Genomic DNA, 17,676 nt, shown 5'->3' with positions numbered 1-17,676 from the left:
GAATTAATGATGGACAGGACTGGGATAGTGGCCCATAAGATGGGAAGAAGTCTTTTAAGTTTCATATGCAAGATAACTTGGAGGGGGAACTGAGAGGTAGGTGCCCAAATGTCTGCAACTTATTTTAAATGATTAAATTTCTATTTAAATGAATGCTTAAAAAAGTAAAAGACAGTAGTGATGTATATTTCCAGAATTTCCCAAGGAAAATTGTTTTGCATATTTTTGAGGGAATATAAGTTATTTTTTGGTTGACCCAGTAATTCTCACTGTGGGATATGAGTGGACTATTTGATACTGACATGGCTGGAATTCTCACAAAGTGGTGCAATTGGAATTGGTCTGTCTAACAAGTCAACACTGCATTATTAGTTAAGGGAAGCAGACACTGTAACATTCAGAATGAATAATCCTGAGATCTCTCTCTCTCAGGAATGAAGGCTGACATATTAAAAACAACAACTAAATCAAACCAAAACTCTAGACTTGAGCAATTGACTTCTAAAATTATGTGATAATGCAGAATGGTTTTACCATGACCTTTAACTGGTGAAGTATGTGGAATGCACAAAATGTCCATGAAACAGTTGAGGAAACCATGTTATCATGGAGGGTTAGAGAGGAGGTGTCTGTGCTGGTTCAGTTCCTCTGAGTTCAGGCAAGCTTGATGAGAGGAGCAGCATTCGTTTTCATGTCGCGGGAGAGTCTGCGAAGAGAACTTGCCACCTGTGTGGTAGTTCTTTGTCCCTTTATGTTTCTAGTATATGTTGGCTCTCCTTTTAAAGTACATCACTGTACTTGCTGCATAGCAGGTGCCTAGTGGACGAGGTATTTGGTCCTCTCCGCTGCTGTAGAAAATTCCATAGATAGCCCATTTTCCCCATGCCTGAATTCTAAAGTCCTCGAGGCCCTGAGAGACATTGCGGCAACTACTGTTGGTTTCTCCTCACAAACTGAAGCAGGTACTTGGAATGTCTGTGTAGCAGAATAAGTCCAGAAGCTAGACCATAGAACTTTTAAAATTAAGCATTGTAGGTACTTTTATTGAACACCCATTTACTATCTGATGTCAAGGAATTAATTTTGAATATTGGGTTCTGCTTTTAAGAAAACCAATGCATTGTATAGCCCCAGATATATTTCATGCATTTTTACTTTGAGATTATATTTGCTTGACTTTAGTATACTTTCTAATGGTGTACAATATGGCATTTTTAACTTCCCATAACTCCTTTTTTGAGGAAGGTTAGCCCTAAGCTAACATCTACCACCAATCCTCTTCCTTTTTGCTCAGGAAGACTGGCCCTGAGCTGACATCTGTGCCCATCTTCCTCTACTTTATATGTGGGACGCCTGGCACAGTGTGGCTTGATAAGCAGTGCGTAGGTCTGCACCCAGGATCTCAACCGGTGACCCCCAAGCCGCCAAAGCAGAATGTGCAAACTTAACTGCTGCCCCACCAGGCTGGCCCCCTTCCCGTAATTCTTAGTGGTATCTAATTCCCATATTACATGAAGAAGAGATACTATTTCTTTTCATCTCTAAAAGGTATTGGACAGCTTTTTTAACATCCCAGTTTCTAAAGGATGCTTAAAGGTCCTCCCTAACCTGTAGGGGTTTGAAAGTTTATTCCAGGTCATGCTGTTTTTACTCTCTGCCCAGAGAGGGGATAGGCCAATTTTGTGTTACTGTTCTTAATCTTGAAAAAATATTTAGAGGATTTATTGTCAGTTTCTGCTTTCTTGGAGTTTGTAGTCCATCCTGGCTTGACACAGTCCCTGAGTATATCTGCTCGGTACAAGACACGTTTTAGTGGGAGACTCAGGAGGTGGCAGTCTTTGAGTCTGGTGAGATGTTTTGAGGAGGAAGACTCCATCCTATGGAGAATTATAAGGAAAGTAATTATTTAGCTACACTTTGAAAGTTTTCTTAATTTATCTATATAAATTCACTTCTTAACCTATAAAATTCCAATTTTACTTTTTGCAAAACCTATCCTAATTTATATAAAAGGCAAATGTATAAAATGATATAGATTGACATTTTCAAAAAAACAACTGAGATAAATTATGACAGTTCACTGTCTTAGAATATATGGCATCTTTGGCAGAATGATTAATTTGTTCTTAAGGCCGACGGCCCCCTACTCTTGTCCCCTCACTATTGTCTGTGTTTACTTACACACCAGGTTTGCTTCAAACGAAGTCAGGCAGGTCTGCAGAAAGGAGACTGCTTGCTTAGAACAAGTCGTTTGAGTTGGCAGAAGGCGGTGGAAGGGTTTTCCTGCATGCTGGAATTTATTTTCAAGGCAATTCTGAGGGTTTGTGTTTTGTCACCTTCATTTAAATTTAAATTTTCTTGTCAATAATGATGAGACTTCTGGCCTGAGGAGTAGAGCAGTCAGTTTTTATGCTGTCTCAGGAAGCACAGGAGATGTGTGCTGGATGGTCTGCTTGTCTGTGCCGCCTGTCTGTACGTCCAGTTCTCAGCGCTGATGCGGTAGGGAGTTCTGACAAGTGACTTTTTTTAGTTTGCAACAGCACTGACGCTGGTTCCACCCCAGGACCGTGGCACTGGCTGTCATTCACAGCAGAACAGTTAAATAAAGGTCAGTGGAATGGGTGAGTGGTTAGGCTCAGCCTGATGTTTAGAGGACTTAGGAACAAATCCCTTGTTCTGAGAGAACTGGAAATTTGAGCCCAGGGGGAGCTGGAGTCTCTCCTCTGCCCTGTGTCAGGCTCAGGCTGAAGAGTGTGTTGTAGCTTTCTGATATTCCACAGGAGGAGTGGCTGGTGGTACGTTTCCATTGTTTTCACGAGGTGTGTAAGAGACTCAAGTGAGAGAGATCTCTTCACTGAATGTTTCATTCTGTTACCATTACAGCCTTTGTAGTAAAAAGCCACCTCCTCTCCACTAGCAGACTGATCAAAGAGACAGAGCTGGTGAATGCCTGGGAGTGGTGAACTTGAGTAGGGCTGTGCCATACCGTGTGTGTGTGTGTGTGTGTGTCTGTCTGTCTGTCTCTCTCTAATAAAGTGTTCGTACTGGAGCCAGAGCTCTGGTGGCCGTCATGAGACAGCTGGGGGCTTTGAAATCTATTTTAGCCGCATTCCCTAATTCCCCTGGTCCCGGGGGCTTCTTGGATAGAAACACAAACCTTGTTCATGGTTAGGATCTAGACCCAGGCTGGTTTGTCTGCTGCCTGAGAGGAAAGTGGTGTGAAGTGGACAGCACCGCACTGAGCAAAGAAGTCCCAGGGCATTTCAGTTCTCTTTCCCTGAACAAGAGTCCACAAGGAATATCAAGTCCACAAGACTCAGGAGTCACAGAGAGAAACTGTCCAGTCCAAGGAGGGCCCTGCTTAGCCAGCATGAGGCCACACCAGGCCAAACTCTGGGGCCCCAGACGGCTCCACTCTGGGCTCGTCCCCCAAAGAGGTGGGCGTGAAAAGAGGAAGGAGATTCCTGCTGGAGAGGCCAGGGCAGTCTGGGACAAGCTGCAGATGTGGCCGGGGGCATTGGAGGCAGGATGGCACAAGAGGAAGTGGCCAGATGGTAGGTACCTGGTGGTGCTCTGAGGTGCGAGCAGCGGGCAGAGGAGCAGATGACGGGTAAACAGGGGCGGCAGCCCTGTGTGAGCTCCCAGGATAGGATGACAGGATGACACTCTCCACTGGGTGCAGAGGAAGCAGTGGATGTTGGGCTGCATGGGCATTCAGGCCCGTGGGACGTGGGCCAGGACCAATCATTCCACAGGATTTCCGGTCAACTCTCCTGCTGCTCGGGGCCAAATACCTGTTTGCTGAATGTACTTTAAGATCCTGAAATGTCTTCTGAGTCACTCAGGAGCCGTTAGTGTTTATAATGAAACAATATTAGGTGTTTTTATTATACTGAATTGTTTTTGAAGATGATGGTCCATTTGCAGTCAATGTGGTGTCTCCTTTATTTGGATAGTTGAGTTGATCAGAAACATTTACTCCTCAATCCATGGATGAAAGGAAAATATATTTTTTCTTGACTCCACCTAAGAAGCAGTTTAATACAATTCAAAATGCCACAGTATAAAAGAGCTTACACACGGCATCTGATGTCCCCACAGTCAGGGCATCGATCATCGTCTTCACTGTGCCATCAAGGAGCATGTGGCTGTGACAGGTGCCCCAGCCTGTGCACTGTCCCCCCTCTGTGGGATCCATCAGTGTTGGTAGCTCCTTCAGTCAGACTGAGCAGAGGATGTTTCCTTTTACATCCCCTGTAGCACTGAGTCAAGGTCAGATGCACTCAGAGAGCATTGGGATTGAGTGTCTGCTCTCAGTAGATCCGAGCTGCAGTGAGGGGTTTCCTGCAGCCTGCTCAGCTTCCCCGAGCAGGTGGCTCCCCACCTCTCTGGGATTGCATGTTGTCATCAGGTAATTTTGGCTGAGACTGCTTTTATCACTGCCGCTCGAGGGAAATGAGTACCATTTTGCCTTATTTTACTGCGATAGTCAGCTGTGAATTTTGATTAAAGGCTCTATTTTACAGCTTGATCATAAATGTGAACAGCGTTATGGATTGATGCCTTTCGGGAATTGGTGATGTCTGATAATCTGTCAGTCTGTGAGGCTCAGATTGCTGGTAGTAAGATTAAGTGCTCTGATTCCGTGAGTGAGAAGCAGCTCCTCTTTGGGGAAAATAAGAGAGCTATAAAAATGGATCCCGTTTCTCCTGGCCCGGGGAGAGAGCAGCCCTGAGGCCTCCAGCGTGATGGGGGACTAGCTGTGAGATGGAGTTACGGCAGGAACTCCTCAACAGCTCTTAAAATTCTTTATGGTCTATTGTATATTTAGCAGATATTTCCTTTTCAAGATAGTCAAAAATGGAGGAATGACTGTAACTGTGCAGCCAAAGTTACTTTTATGAAAATAAAACATTATTTATATCACAATTTCCATTGGGATTCTCTCCTTACCAGACCTTAATTTGATTTGTCTTTTCATTACAGTCTTTCATATGTTCACGAATGCTCAAATAAGAACAACAAAAAAGGCATTAAGAGCCAGAGAGGGAAAACTTTTAAAAGTTTGTGGCCTTTTTTTCTTTCTGACTCATTACTGTGTGGAGGGTATAAGACTATTTCCACAGTTGTGTTTTGTCAGTAGATGCTTGAACCTGTCTGTCCATTTTGAGAACCTGACAAATCCCGCATGGCTGTGGCCGTACATTATATTGGGCTTTCTGACATTTTTTCCAGCTGTATTTTGGGGTTTCTGGGTTGATGTATTTGTAGATTTTTCTGCAATGACAGTTGCTCACTCTTTTGCTTATTTGCTGATGGGAATTGTCCTGGCATGCTTGCCTAAGAACAGAATTCAAAGCTTCTGTAGTTTTTATTTTACTGGAAGTTAGCTTGGCTGATACTCTTTGCCAAGTAATTGCATTTCTCCCCCATTTCAGCTGAGCTTTCAGCACAAGATTGGGATCCTTTATTGCAAAGCGGGCCAGAGCACGGAGGAGGAGATGTATAACAATGAGACGGCGGGACCAGCTTTTGAGGAATTCCTTGATCTTCTGGGCCAGAGAGTACGGCTGAAAGGATTCAGTAAATATCGAGCTCAGCTAGACAATAAAAGTAAGCTTCGTATTTGTGTGTGTGCACAAATTTAATTCTCCAAAGGTAGGCATACTGCATAAATCTAAGCGAGCGATCACGTGCCCTCCTGTTTTTGACCCTGGAAGCGGCCTAGCAAGCTTATTTGGGATAGAGTTTAGATTTCCTCAGATAGGCAAAGGAAGCACATTTCTCAAGAGGTGTGTGTTTCACATAAGCTCCAAAGGTCAATTCTTTTTCCTTTGTAACACCAGCAGAGAGATTCCCCACTGTTTCCTGAAGAATCTTTGAATATTTTGTTCTTTCTTTTAGCCTAACCTCTTCTGTTACACCCTTGTTCCATTGTACCAAGGACGAGCTCTGCCTCTGTTTCTAAAAGACAAAATATATTAACACATTCCCTCCTGCCAAGCTCCTGGGCTTATTTCGTTCATTTCCGGTTTTATGATGTTAAGGCAGGTGAAGCACTGATTAGAAGTTAATGCATCCTTTTTTTTTTTTTTTTGAGGAAGATTAGCCCTGAGCTAACTACTGCCAATCCTCCTCTTTTTGCTGAGGAAGACTGGCCCTGAGCTAACATCCATGCCCATCTTCCTCTACTTTATACGTGGGATGCCTACCCCAGCATGACGTTTGCCAAGTGGTGCCATGTCCGCACCCGGGATCTGAACCAGCAAATCCCGGGCTGCCAAGAAGCGGAATGTGCGAACTTAACCACTGCACCACCAGGCTGGCCCCTCATGCATCCTATTCTTGAAGGACCTTAGCCAGGTCCCTTTGAGTGGGGCACGTATTAGCTCTAAGGTGCAGATTGACTGGCCGATTTAAAACACAGACTTTACGCCATCCTGTGATGTGCGAATTTGTCTCGTGTCTTCGTTTAGATAACGGTATTCCTTACGGTCCTCATATATTCTAAATATTTTATCTTTTGTTTTTGCACTGGTATTTTGTTGCTATCAGCACCTAAAATTCCAGGCAGAGTAATTTTTGTATTTTGGAAAATTCTGCTTATTATTAAGCAGTTAATTGCCTGCTCTTTTAATGAAAAGAGATGAGCAGGTCAATTCTAAAGTGGGAGGATCTGGGAGACTATGTAGCCCACTCCTAGTAGGAGTGATGAAGTGGGAGCTTTTGCCCTGTGGGAGCATCACCATGTGGCCGAGCCGGGATTGGAACTGATACAGCCTGAGGTCCTGAGACTCCCTGCCCCCAACATCCAGTACCTTGGACCATTACTGATACTCCCTTAGATCAGGGTGGGACCAGGTCTTTCTGAGCCTGTCATCAGTTCTGGCTTTTGATCTGTTTTTGAAAGTTACACTTAAAGGATAGATCACAAGACCCGGAGATGGTGTTAGCTCACATGTGGGCCCCTGTGTGTCCTCCATACATGCCAGTGTTAGCATTTGATTACTATATTGAATGCATATTGCTCATGCCTCAGATATGTAAAGATTAGGAAATCATTCATGACATCCACTGTGAATATCCACGTATTTTAAGAAAAGTCAGTGAGAGTTTTTACATTTTCTTTGTAAACTCCTCTTACCTGCAAACCACCCCGACCCCCCAGAGCTGCTGGCCTGCTGCCCTCAGGATGCCCTTCCTGGAAAACCGCCCCTGACCTGGACTCCTTACTGTGCATGCCTGTCATCTCTTTTCAGTGGGGTGGATTGAGGAAACATTTTAAGAACTTCTGATCTGTACATTCCATAAAGCTACAACACAGATAATGCAGATGTTTTTCTATGTATAGAATTGACATCGGCTTTGAATTTTTATGACCTTGGAGATGTCCTTGATACATTACAGACGTAGTACTAAGCACCTTAGCTTAAGGAAATGATAACATAAGAACGAGATTTTGTCATGTTGATTCTAATAATCAACAAATCTTTATTTTTATGAGCAAGGCATTCTGTGAGATGCAAAGAAATCTAAGACATTCCTTTAATAGAGTGGAGGTTTCTAAGAATTATGTTTCGTGGAATTGTCAAGTAAAAATTATGTCTTTCATGGAACAGACAAAAACAAATCCTCCTTTTTAAATTCAGGAGGATTGTGTTCTATCTGTTTTTAACTCTGTCTGCCCATAGGACCTTGGTCACATCTGGGCCTCATTTTCTTCACTGAAAAATTCAGATTGTTGGGCTAGAATATCTGGGGTGTCCCTTCCAGCTTTAAAATGGGTCTTTTCTCTCTTAATGCAAAATGAAATGGAGCAGAGCGGATGTCCTGCTGAGATGCTCTGTGAATCAGAGTAGAGCATAGACCCCAGGCCATGGACTGCCTGTCTTGGGTCTGGGTGCAGGGAGCGATAAAACTGCCCTACATCTCTTGTCCAACAAAGCTGTTTGCAGCAAACCCTGGGACAAGCTTGTCAGTTCACCTTCTCCATTACCATACTGATGTTTGAGATAAAATCTTTCAGAATATTTAATTTCAGAAGTTCACCTTTTAGTACTGCGTGGAACAGACAAATTATGATCACAGTTTGAAAAGTGTTTTTTCTCCCCAATGTGCATTTTTGTTTTTACATTGCAAGTTCCTGAATCTGAAACCTGTTGACTAGACTATTGAATATCTGTCAGCATTTCTCTTACTGAATCTTAACTGGCCTAATGACAGAGTGTCCTGATGGGAGTCATTGAACGTGCTGGGTTATTTCATTCTCTGACCTTCAGTATTGTTATCAGTGAGGCAGTTCTTCATTGAAGAGAACAATGTTCATCATTTCCTTATGACTGAGCTTGCTCAATTCCGAAGCCACATTCACTGTTGAGGTCCTGAGCCAAGGCAATTGAAATGGAACATTACTTTCTAAGAAGTCCTATGCAAAATAGCAAATATGCATTTAATGAATAGTTAAAAGAGAAAATGCCTTTATTTTGGGACCGGTTAATATATAGCTGGTTAGGTGAATGTCCTCTCTGACCATCTGCAGGTTGGTTGTCCATATCTACATATAAACATTTTACATACTCCCCTTATTCATGAAATTCCCTTCTATGCGGACCTTTTTAGAGTCTGCAAGACTGTGTATGATACCTTTTCTAGAGAATATTCAGAACTATTTCTGAATCAGATGTGAATATTGGAAAGAAAAACATACTGCAGGATTCAGAAAGGAAATAATAAAGGTCCTTCAAGGTTAAATGTTTTAATGTTTTTAAAGTAAAAATTAAAATCTTTAGATTAAAAAAGGTTAACCCAGGAGAGCTACTTAGAGTTTCCCCAACAAACAAAATGAAATAAACTTTGTTTTAAATGATATTGAATGGTCTTTTTTCTTGTTGCTTAAAAGGTAGAAAAATAAACCTATATGTAAGTCCAGGGTTGATAAAGGCAGTCCTGAATTCTGTGTATATCCTACTTTCTATTTATCTTTTTTTTTGTTTATTCATATGCAGAGTGGTTCAAAACTCTACCTCCAAATTGTTCTGTAAATGTCGTATGGTCACCGTGTTGGTTTGGGTGTCTGAAACTCTCACTCTGAGGTTATCTGTTGGTAATACAGATGGATTTTGGATTTGCGAAGAATCACTCTGCTTTTCAAAAGATGAATACTGTATGATTAATAGGGTTCAGATGTCGTGGTTCTTAACACGTGTCACTGCATAATATACACTGAGATCATGTTCGTTCTCCATAGTCTGAATCATATGACCGTACGGTCACATTGCCTATTGAAAAGAGAAGAAAATTAATTACATCATTCAGGGGAAGAAATCTTTAACATTTTTTGTTCCCATTCCATGTTAAGTCAATCCTGTTTCATTTTGCTGAGTTCTGGATGATTAAGTGCCCAAGAATAACTAAGAATTAACTATAAACACACACCCAGGCACAAGGACGGGGCAAGGATAACTGCTGATTAGCTCATACCCCTCCAGCCATTGCACCTAGACCTGCACCAGGCCGTCCATTCATCTTCCTTCCTCCTCTGCTGGCCTGTACTCCTCATGGCAGGAGCACCTTGCCCACGGTGGGTCCTCTAAATCAGTATTGCGAAGGCAAGAACGTAGAAGAAAAGAGGGAAGCCACGAGTTCAGTAGAAAGCACGTGGGTGAGAGCAGATACGGAGAAAACGGAACACTCTGACTGCAGATGTGGGTCGGGAAGTGTGGAAACTGTACAGAGAGAGGGTGACCTCCAAGACGCTGGTCATTTATAGTGGGCTGGTTTGTTATTTTCAATTGAATTGCTTTTTGTAATAAGGACCTTCTAAGTGTTAAATTGCTAATTTTGCCGTTGCCTAACTTGTTTTTGTTGTCCGTCTTTGTGTTTAGCTGATTCTACGGGAACTCACTCCCTCTACACCACATACAAAGATTACGAACTCATGTTCCATGTGTCCACCATGCTTCCCCACATGCCCAACAATAGACAGCAGGTACGTCCTCCGCCTCTCTCCTTTGCAGCCAGTGCCACGTCTGACGTCAGCCCACTGATGCTGTTGGTGCAGTGAGAATTTGCAAAGAATCATTGAGTTTTATTCTTGAATGGCATTAATAACCTTTGACTCTTTTCTCGTTTGGAAGTATTTGGGCTTTAAATGGGAGTATTGCACAAGGGTTTTTGTCCTTTTTCCTTATAAAACTCAGAAACTCTTCTATGGTCACCTTTATTGCTTGCTAGGCAAAATCTTAAGGGAAGACGGTATCAAATGTGTTAATTATAAATAAGCCAACTGTGTACCTGAACTCAGGTGTCTACATGTGAGTTGATAACTTATTATAGAAAATGCTATAAGAAAGGATATTATACCTCATTCATCACATGCTTTAATTTTAGGGGTTTGATTATATTTGGGTTAAATAAGGAGTTAAAACAAAGTTTGTTTCCATGCTTAGGAAGCTTAGTTCTCCTGATGTAACTTAACTGCCCTCCTTTGCTCAATAAGTATTTGTCGAATGAATGAAACTTACATGTTGAAAAGAATTTTTTTTCCTGCTCATGAGGTTCAGTGAAGGTAGTCAAAATACACATTTTTCCAAAAAAGAAGCCACTTGCCCTCTCCATGTCACCAGTTACAAGAAGCACCTTAGATCCTACAGCCAGAATGAGGAAGCAGGCTCCTTGATGCCCAGCCTGGCTCTTCACATTCAGGGCAGCAGCTCTCTTTTTGTTTTTCTTCTCATAATAAGTTGCCAGCTGGATATTCTTGCCATTTTCTATTTAATACTTAACCTCAATCCTTTGTCCTTCCTGAATTTTCGACAGTGTTTCTAGTAACCAGAGTTCTTCAGCAGATCTCTCATATGTGCCCACAGGTCACGTATCTGTATGTTTTTCATGAGATGGAGTTACAATCACTAATCTCATGTATGTATTGATGTATCTTTTAAGCTAAAGGATTCCTAGCTCTTAAAAAATTTATCTGAAATAACGCCAGCTAGATTCAGTAGGTATTAAGAAGCTTAATTTAGACCTGTGCAGTTGTCTGGCAGATACTTGTAAATCAGGCAGTAATTAAACTCCGTTGAGTTGTTGCTCAGAGAACTGATCGGGCTTCTTACTCAGGCCAAGAAAATCTGTCAGGACGTTGGCAGAGGTAGAGCCAGGGCCTTTTGACCCCAGTCATCAATGTTCACCCCACAAGGCCCTCCAGCTGCCTAATTACTTGACTCGTTGGACTCCAACTGAATTGGCCCTCTCCTTTCTCATATGGCATCCTCTGGAATTTGGAAGTCTGCTTGACTTGACTGCTACCAGAACTCAAAACTGGCTTCCCTCGTTCCCTTTTAGCTGTATGGTAATTAAAATTTGTGGGTTTATGAGTTCTCTGTGCCTGATTTTTTTTTCACTGAAACTATTGTTGAAAAGTCCTACACACAAAAATGTGGATGGAGGGGTGGGGGATGGGGAGTGGGATAGATAGGGTGTTTCAAACTTCCCAAACTGGAGATTAAAAAAAAAAATCCCTGTAAATTGAAACTAAACATTACAAATTCTGTAGCCTAAAGAATCAATTTGGTTACCTTTTGGGTTTTTTTTAACTTGAGTGACAACCCATGGCATTAAGTCCCAGCTACTAGCTTTGTGCCCTTGGGCAAAATTTTCTAGCTTTGGTTTTCTTTATCCCTGAAGGCAGGGACTTATATCTCTTTTCCTCACCGAGGTGTCCTTGTGCGCTTAGAACCATACCCAGAATATAGTAAGCGGTCAATAAACATTTTTTGAATGACTTAATGAATGTTTCTTAGATAATAGTTAGAATTAAATGAGTTAATATGTAAAAAGAAAGCACTTAAAATAGTGCCTGGCACAGTGTGTGCTCAGTAAATTTTAGTTGTTATTTTATTTTCTAATTTATTAACCATAGAACAGGAGTATTTTAGATGACTTAACTTGCATTTTATGTTCCTGTTCCCAATCCTAAAGATCTGTTATAGATCTATTATGAAAAGCTAAGACCTGGATAGTTAAGAAAGTAAGGGACTAATTTATCAATAATTTTTTAAAACTGTTTTTACTTTGACATTTAATATTTTGCTAATCATGAGTAGTCATCAGAGTATTTTGTTCATAGATAAATGATGCCACTGCAATCTTGGAGCATGTATTTTCCAAATTTTTTATGGGTCGTACTGACTCTTGCTGTATCTCTCACGTACCCCACCCATGCCCACAAATTATGTTGATACCAAGGGCATAAATGTCTGGGATGACCAGCTGAGTTCATGACTGCAGTTTGAGGCCACAGAACTTAGCAAAGTTAGGTGGCCTATACATAAATTGTGCCTATAACCTTGGTGTCATTAGCACCATGGTATTTGTGACTATTTAACTGGTCCAGACTTGTCCACATCAGATCTAATTTCTCGTGTTTGTTCTTGTAATAAATCAAGCTGAAAGCTGATTCCAAGATGTTTTAAAAGTCTTTAGAGAGTTCACCACAGTTGCAAAAGAGTTCAATCTTTGGAATGTCTGACTCTTACAAAGAAAACGTAGCCAGACCCAGGGAATGATAAGAAACCTTGCTCCTGGAGGGTTTTCCGTCTTCAGCGAAGTCCCGGCGGTCTCTTGGGGCCTGTTTGGCAATCAGTGCACTTTTCCCAGGGCTGTCTCCCCACGAGCTTCCCTTCTGATTGTCCTGGGAGCGAATCATAGCTAAGCTATCAGGGGATGTTATCAGTGGACAGAACTCCACAAATTAGCTTCAGACTTCACTTTGGCAGAGAAACCTTTTCTTCAAACTAAGAATAAAACAGATAAAGGGAGCATGTTGCCTGGTACTTAGTAAGCTTTTTTTTTTTTTTTTTTAATGCATGCGTAAAGTTAGAGCTGCTCTGCTTGGAAGGGGTATCCAAGCCCCCTGGAGTTAGTGCCCTAAGGAATAAGACCGAGACCCTAGGGTTCTGAGATTCCGTTTAAAGAATGCTGGTCTCGGCCTGCTGACAGGCTTGACATCTGCAGAGGTAACGGAGACACACCGTATTAGATATGAGCCAGGCTGCAACCCCTTCTCCCTGTAATTTAGGTAGATGGTTGACTCTGCCTTAAAGGGTTAGGCTCCTCCCCTGAGTCCCTAACTGGTGCTGCTGAGGAACCATTCAAATACTGGAAGAATCTGCCACAGTAAGTGCTGTTCGAGCAGGTCCTGACTGCGCATGGGTTCACCCATAAGTAATAATATGGAATATTTTGGAAGAATAAACTGTTTACTCAGCTTTCCATGATGAGCTTTATTCCCAGACCCTAAATAGGAGTATATACCTATACCAGATAATAAGAATCATTGCTTAGAATCAGGATTGGTATAGCCCAGTGTCAGAAGAGAAATACTTATATCTTCATAATCCCATTCTTATCCTCCCTTTTTATTAAATCATTAAAAATCCATTTTCTTGGTTTATTTCGGTTTCTCCATTTGCAAAATATTCCCAGTGTTGCTTAACTTGTTTCTACCTTTACTCTTGTTATTGGTCAAAGATTTTATGTACTATTTTATATTAAGTATTTTCTGTAAAATATTAAATATGTAATATTTTCATATTGATTATATACAGTGATAAATCAGCCTTGAATCCTTGAAGCAGTAATTAAACTTGATGTGATCTTCTTGCTGATCTAAGAATGGTCAACTAGCCTTCGCTGCTTTGGTGGAGGGTGGGTGAGCAAGGCTTTCCTTTTTTCAGTATAGAGGTTTTGTATTTATGTGGTAACATGTATAGGTTTCCCTCCCTTTCTTATTATTCAGGCTGCTCTTCCATGTTCATTTTTTCCATGTCTCTCCACAGGAAACTCTAGATATGTCTTAAAAATCAAAGCAAAATTCTGATCACTGGTGCACACTCTTGAATATGGAGTGTCTGAGGGGAAGTGTTGTGTGTATTTATGTGTGTGTGCACATGCAAAATTAGGAAGGTCTCTGAAAGAGAAGCTCGCCCTCTGGAAAGAGGAGAAGCTTCCCAAGCTAGGGGTTAGCAGGTGCCAGGTGCCTGCCTGCAGCAGAAACAGGGGGGCTATCTGGAAGTCTAGAAGGAAAGAGGAGTGAGAAGGTCACCGAGGTGGGAAGGATCAGGTCGAAGGAGTCTTTGTCTGCCCTGCTCCTGCTGACAGGACTTGTAGATTCCATCCTAAGGACCGAGATCCAGAACTTGTGATTGTTTTTTTTGATGGGGATACATTTAATTTTTTGCTCAGTGCTGAGCTCATCCCTTTGAATTTCAGAACTTGTAAGATAATCATTAAATGATGCAGTTTTCTCTTTGAAATCTTGCTAATTTTCACATATTTGCTTTTTAAGACAAGAGACTCTCTCTGGAGATCTGCGTTCTCCAGTTTCAAATTAAGCTTGCTTTCCACTGACTCTTGACTCTTAGAAACTTCTGAACCGCATCCCAGCTGCTTGTCTTTCATCCTGTGCAGCCCACTTCCCCTCTTCCCTCCAGAGCTGGGTGCAAAATGCTGTGTTTCTCCCTTGCTAGGTTAAAAAAGAAAGAAGTTAATAAATGAACCTATTTGCATAGAGGCGAGTGGATCTAACCTGTTCACCTTAATGCCACTTTTGATCCCATGTGGCTGCCTGACCGTTGTTTTTGCTCACTTTTGATTATTGCCCTGAGTTCAGCCTGGTCCTGTGAAACTCGGGAGTTTGTTTAAGGAATGCAGAGTGAACCCAAAGGTTGCTATTTCTGCCGTATCTGCAGGCTTTTGGCTTGGAATTGGGTGAAGAAGCACGTTTTCACCTTCCTTGTCACAACAAGAACGTATTCCTGTTTCACAGCTTGAATCAAGTTTGGGAAACTTAGAATCTAAATCTGTCGAATACAGTCTTTATTAACTCACTCCTGTGGTTGAAGACACCGAACTGGCGCTCTTGGCGCTGGGGAAGTATTAGGAGCGTCGCGTGTCCAGAAAGGAGAGGCGGGGCAGGCCCAGGAGATGTGCTCCTTTGCTGCCTGAAACAGCGGCACCAGCGGCTCCCGGGATCCCAGGCCTGCCTCCATGTTTTCCTGATGTACTTGTTCCAGACTCCGGTTATACGGAACTTCACTGACCAGTTAGAAAAAGATGTAACTAACTACTAACGAAAACATTTATCTCTGTTTAAGAAGCCCAAGAAATGACTTAGGTTGCTTAATGTTTGATAGAATCCTGAGAAACTGTGAATAATGTTTCTGTTAACTTTCCAGATGTTTAGTCTCTACGCAATTCAAGCATCCTGTTAATGGACAGGTGTTAAATTTTCTTGTTTTATTCTCCTACAAAGAGCTTTAGATCTTACTCTTAATAACTCCCCTTGCTCCCCTCTATACCTCTCTCCCTGCACACACACTTTTTTTCCTCTACCAAGTGCGTTTTGTCACTGTGGTTAAATTTACCAGACTTTTAAAAACATTTTTGGCCCGTTTTACAAAGCAAGAATGTATGCTTAGAAAGGGACAGAAGCAGTTTGGCATGTTGTCAAGGAAACTGGCTTTAAAGTTTCCTCTAACTTGCGCCTTAAATATTCCTGTGGTGGAGTATAGAATTGGACCCAACGTCTTCCTTCAGGAAGAAGAGAGAATGGATGAGATGAGCTGTCCCATTTGCTGTTGCAGTGGCAGCAGCAGCGAAGCACTGACTAATGAGTCCATCCTGCGCTGTAATCAAGAGGGCTGGCCACTGTGCCGTGTCACACAGGATCACTCAGGGAGGAGGAGCTGCAGCCTTCACTCTATGGCCTTGGCCATCGTGAGCTCCATCTTCTGATCATCAATCTGAGAATTCCTGTGTTTCGAGGATATTGAGTAAAGTACAGTGCGAGCTGTTGTGTTCCACATTCAACAAATATGTTGAACACAATATTAGATATTTTCGGTATTTTTTTTAACTCTTCATTTGTTCCTGAATTTCCCTTGTCCTGTTACGGTACCTTTGAGTCATGTATTCCAGTTTTTGGAGAAACAAGGGAAGACTATCTTAGCCTAGTAGGATTTCCAACTTGTCTGTTAATGTTTGTTTTGGATACTTATCCTTGCTTCTGTTTTCTTTTCTTTGTATAAAATATTTATTGTGGTTGACATCTGTGTCCACTATAGTGTGGGCAAATAGTAACACAGTGACTATGACCTAGTTTGCTGCTGAACTTTTTTTACCTGCATCTGAAATGGCACACATTGCTTAAATGTCTAGCAAACGTCTTCAAAAGTACAGATAATTCATTGCATCTGTATTAATGTATATTAATATATTTTCAAAACTTCACTCAGGCCGTAAGATGATTTTTGTGTCTTTAGAACTTTGACCATGCAGATTTAAATAGGAATTTTCCAGCGTATGAATCAGCAATTTAACTGGCATGTAGAGAACTCTGAAAGAATGAACATTTCATTCCCACTTTTCCAGGCCTTTTATCATGCTAAATCACAAGTCAGGGGCCTGACAATGAAGTCCTTTTTGTATCTGGGTGTAAAAGGTTTTAAGAGTTGAACTTAATGCTCTGTACAGTGAAGCATGTTCTGTACTTGCCAAATAAATTTAAGAGCAAGTTTGTTGCCTTTGTTACTGCTAGTAAAGAAAGATTTACTACCTGAGATTATCCCCTTCCTGCGATGACATCACCAACTCATTTAAGGATTATTGTATCTATTAAAACTGAAGATCACAAACTTTGGGAGCACAGATACTGTGGCTTTACTGCATAAACTTACAGAGTGCCTTGTATGTGGGTTTATCGACAGGTATTCAGAGGTGGCCACAGTTTTAATGTGCAGTGTTCTGGGACTGTGATTATATATTTGCATCATTTGTTTATTCATTTAGCAAGCATATATTGGGTGTCTGCTGTGTCTTGGGCAGGCCGTGAGAAACTAGGAAATCAGAAGTCCGTAAGACACATCCCCAGCCCTCATGAAGATTATGACCTGATGCAGGAGAAGTAAACCAACAAATAGTGTAGAATACAATAACTGATGCATAGAAATAGGCCTAGGTGTGTGAGTGGAGGACCAAGAATTTCCTTCCAGGTGAGGTGAGGTCTAAGCAGACACCTGAGTTGTCTAGGAGAAACTTGGGGCAAAGGGGGCATTCTTGGCAGGAGGAACATCAGAAGTGAAGGTGTTAATAGTGAAATGTTACTATTCTGGAGTTCCTTCTCTCCTGCCACATTTGTAAATTATGAGATTACATACAATTGGGTTTCCAGTTGTTAATCTGGTAGAGTTCTGTATTTCTGAATTACATTTAAAAGACCATATTTCAGTTAATTAGTTTGAATATATTAGCCACCAAAATAGCAGTCTTCTCTATTTTTGTTACGGAAATGCATGTTACTAGGGGAGTGCAAGACACAAGTTCCGGCCCCCTGGTGCACTGGTGTAGGACTTTAGTAAACCTATATCCTAACTTGGACTCTGTCTCCTCCTTTTAAGTTGAAGAGCTTAAACCATAAAATTCCTTAAAGTGTTTTGAGCTCTAGTGGGCTATTATTTTAGGGTAAAAAAGATAAAGATGAAAAGGAGAGACAGCATAAGTTGAATTTTAAAGTAAAAGAGATGAACTTAAATATTTAGACTTTCCACAGGTCTTTTGGATGTAGCCCATTTTGCTTTTCCTATGCTATATTTAGGAAGACTAGCTTCCAAAGAATGA

At 41.5% G+C, this 17,676-nt stretch overlaps 1 protein-coding gene across 5 annotated transcripts in view; it reads left to right on the top strand.

The window, feature by feature from the left end:
• SIPA1L2 (signal induced proliferation associated 1 like 2) overlaps positions 1-17,676 on the top strand; it is a 210,694-nt gene that overhangs the window by 125,585 nt on the left and 67,433 nt on the right. For all 5 annotated transcript variants that reach the window (XM_046652986.1, XM_046652984.1, XM_046652987.1 and 2 more), the window contains exons 6-7: positions 5,439-5,613; positions 9,885-9,988. In XM_046652986.1, the coding sequence (XP_046508942.1) occupies positions 5,439-5,613; positions 9,885-9,988 (279 nt within the window). The remainder of the gene's footprint in view (positions 1-5,438; positions 5,614-9,884; positions 9,989-17,676) is intronic.

The sequence above is a fragment of the Equus quagga genome, chromosome 2 (genome assembly GCF_021613505.1).
Source record: "Equus quagga isolate Etosha38 chromosome 2, UCLA_HA_Equagga_1.0, whole genome shotgun sequence".
Taxonomy (NCBI): domain Eukaryota; kingdom Metazoa; phylum Chordata; class Mammalia; order Perissodactyla; family Equidae; genus Equus; species Equus quagga.
This window is presented reverse-complemented; position numbering and strand designations above follow the sequence as displayed.